Here is a 2,405-nt window from a genome sequence, read left to right as displayed (position 1 = left end):
CGCACATCTTGTGCTGAGCTGCATGCTTTCACATGCTTTATTTTTAAGCCATTCATTCTTTAGAATGCAAAGTTCCCGCTGGGCTGCCCCTTTCTTCTTGCAGAAGGTATCAGCTTTGGTCCAAGACTAAGGGTTGTTCTGCCCAGTCAGTAAAAGCAGCACGTTTATTATCGATGAGCACTTTGATTTCTTAATTTTCATCAAACCAGTCCTGGTGTATTCTTTTGATCTGGCCGAGGGTCTCTACAGGTTTTTGTCATAACAGAGTTTAGAGTATCCCATTCGGCACTGAAATTCGCGTTGTTTGCTGTTGGGTTGTTTATAAGCCCATGTTCGAGCTGCTCTCTAAAAGCATGAGGTACTGCTGGGCCCTCCAGAGGCTTAGTATTAAAATCTCTTCTGGAGGCTTGCTGCCTTGTCTGTTTTGGGGCGACGTGAAGTGAGAGCTTGGCTCTGACAAGTCGATGATCAGTGTTATAGTGGTCTGAGCCACGCATGGCCAGCGTGGACTGGTAGTGGGTAAGACTCCATGGCAAGGAGCCAGCGTGGACTGGTAGTGGGCAAGACTCCATGGCAGGGAGCCAGCATGGGCTGGTAGTGGGCAAGACTCCATGGCAGGGAGCCAGCGTGGACTGGCAGTGGGCAAGACTCCATGGCAGGGAGCCAGCGTGGACTGGTAGTGGGCAAGACTCCAGGGCAGGGAGCCAGCATGGACTGGTGGTGGGCAAAGCTCCAGGGCAGGGAGCCAGCGTGGACTGGTAGTGGGCAAGACTCCATGGCAGGGAGCCAGCGTGGACTGGTGGTGGGCAAGACTTCATGGCAGGGAGCCAGCGTGGACTGGTAGTGGGCAAGACTCCATGGCAGGGAGCCAGCGTGGACTGGTGGTGGGCAAGACTTCATGGCAGGTGTAATGAGTGATTGTCAGACCAAACCTTACAGCCCAGAATTATGTCACATATAACAGCAAGTACACCACAGACCTCGTGGTACCACCGCATTCCAGGTTGACACACCTCAGGTCGACCCTAGGGACTTGACCTGGCCCGCTAATGACGTGAGCCGGTGACCTACAACCGCACCTAGCCAAGACACCTGGCCAGGACCACACCTGCACACAATTATCCAGATCAAACCAGTTTAGTGTTAATTGTTAGAGGTCAGAAGCCGGCTGGGCCGACCCCATATAAAGGCCCTACAGTCCCGTCCACGGGCATTCCTATTCCATTATCATTATCATTCTGGTTGCTGTCATCTCTCTCCCGTTCGGGTCGTCACTCAGTTCACTAAGCAGAGTCACGCACGTCCCCTCCCCAGGTCGGGAGGGAGACCTCCTGACCGGACCACGGCGTCGCCAGCTAAGCAGACTTTCCCATAGGAGGTAGCCCAGCCAGCACTCACTGGGCCTACGTCAGGGTACACGTGAGTCTTGTCAGAACGTCCTAGGGTGAGTTACCTACTGTAGGAAGTGTATTCATTCAGGTGTGTCCGAGAGTCAGTGTCAAGTAACGTAAAGCATAATGTGTTAGTACCCCGATATAATAGTGATATTAATGTGTCCATGTCATTGAGTGAATTAATAAATAGTTGTATCAAGAGGTGTTTAACAAGTTGTCCCTTTAAGAAGTGATATATGTGTATTGACATACGAGATAAGATAAGCGTAGTGACGCTGTGCAAATAACATCCAGGCCACGCTACCAAGTTTCCTACCTTTACATTCCTACTCTCTATACTTCCTACTTATGTATGTAATTCTCTCATTGTGTTTACCCTCATTACAATGGTGTCAGCGTACTTAACGTAACTCACGCCCTCCCCCGTTAGCCATAACACCTGGCTCGTTAGTTCAAAAGTGCGTAATAAGAAGTTCCTGCGTAGTAGCGTGAAAAGTGTCCTAGTGTGTCATCTTTACAGCTCAAGTCAATGTCTCTCGTCGTGATATGTGCGAATTTTTGATAGAAATATGTTCAGTGCTTAACGTAATTTCTCAGTGTCACCCGCTATCTGTGGCATTCTCAGTAGCCCAAGTGCAGTTTGATTGTTGGTCAGTGTTGAATGTAGCCATTGTGTTTCAGTGATGAAAGCGGTGTCTGTACTAACTGTTATAACTTAACATGTCTTTTAACCTACATCCTCCTCCCTGTCCTAATCCTTACCTCACCCTCCTTACCCTTCCTCCCATCCCTGCCCCTCCCCGCCCCGCGAAGCCTCGGTTTGGCCCGATCAACCACGCCTCGGCTCCTCCCCACCTCACCCGCAACGCACCAGCCTGGCTGGGCCTGGCCAGCCTCGCCTCGCCCCGCGCCGCCCCGCCTCGCCCCACCCCGCTCGGGTGACCTCACGTCCTTCTGACCCGCCCCGCCGCTTGACCACACTAATCCCCCGTCTTTTGTCCCGTAAGCTGT

General features: G+C 51.7%; 1 protein-coding gene across 1 annotated transcript; it reads right to left on the bottom strand.

The window, feature by feature from the left end:
* Positions 1–474: 474 nt before the first annotated feature.
* On the bottom strand, positions 475–900 carry LOC121860026. The gene has a single exon (XM_042357041.1). The coding sequence runs from the start codon at positions 898–900 to the stop codon at positions 475–477; it is 426 nt and encodes a 141-aa protein (XP_042212975.1).
* Between the last annotated feature and the right edge of the window lie 1,505 nt (positions 901–2,405).

The sequence above is a fragment of the Homarus americanus genome, unplaced genomic scaffold (assembly GCF_018991925.1).
Source record: "Homarus americanus isolate GMGI-L3 unplaced genomic scaffold, GMGI_Hamer_2.0 scaffold824, whole genome shotgun sequence".
Taxonomy (NCBI): Eukaryota; Metazoa; Arthropoda; class Malacostraca; order Decapoda; family Nephropidae; genus Homarus; species Homarus americanus.
The sequence above is the reverse complement of the archived record's forward strand: the minus strand, read 5'-3'. Positions and strand labels throughout refer to the sequence as shown.

Excerpts from the sequence above, each read along its gene's own strand:
- LOC121860026 (XM_042357041.1), bottom strand. The coding sequence starts at position 900 with ATGAAGTCTTGCCCACCACCAGTCCACGCTGGCTCCCTGCCATGGAGT.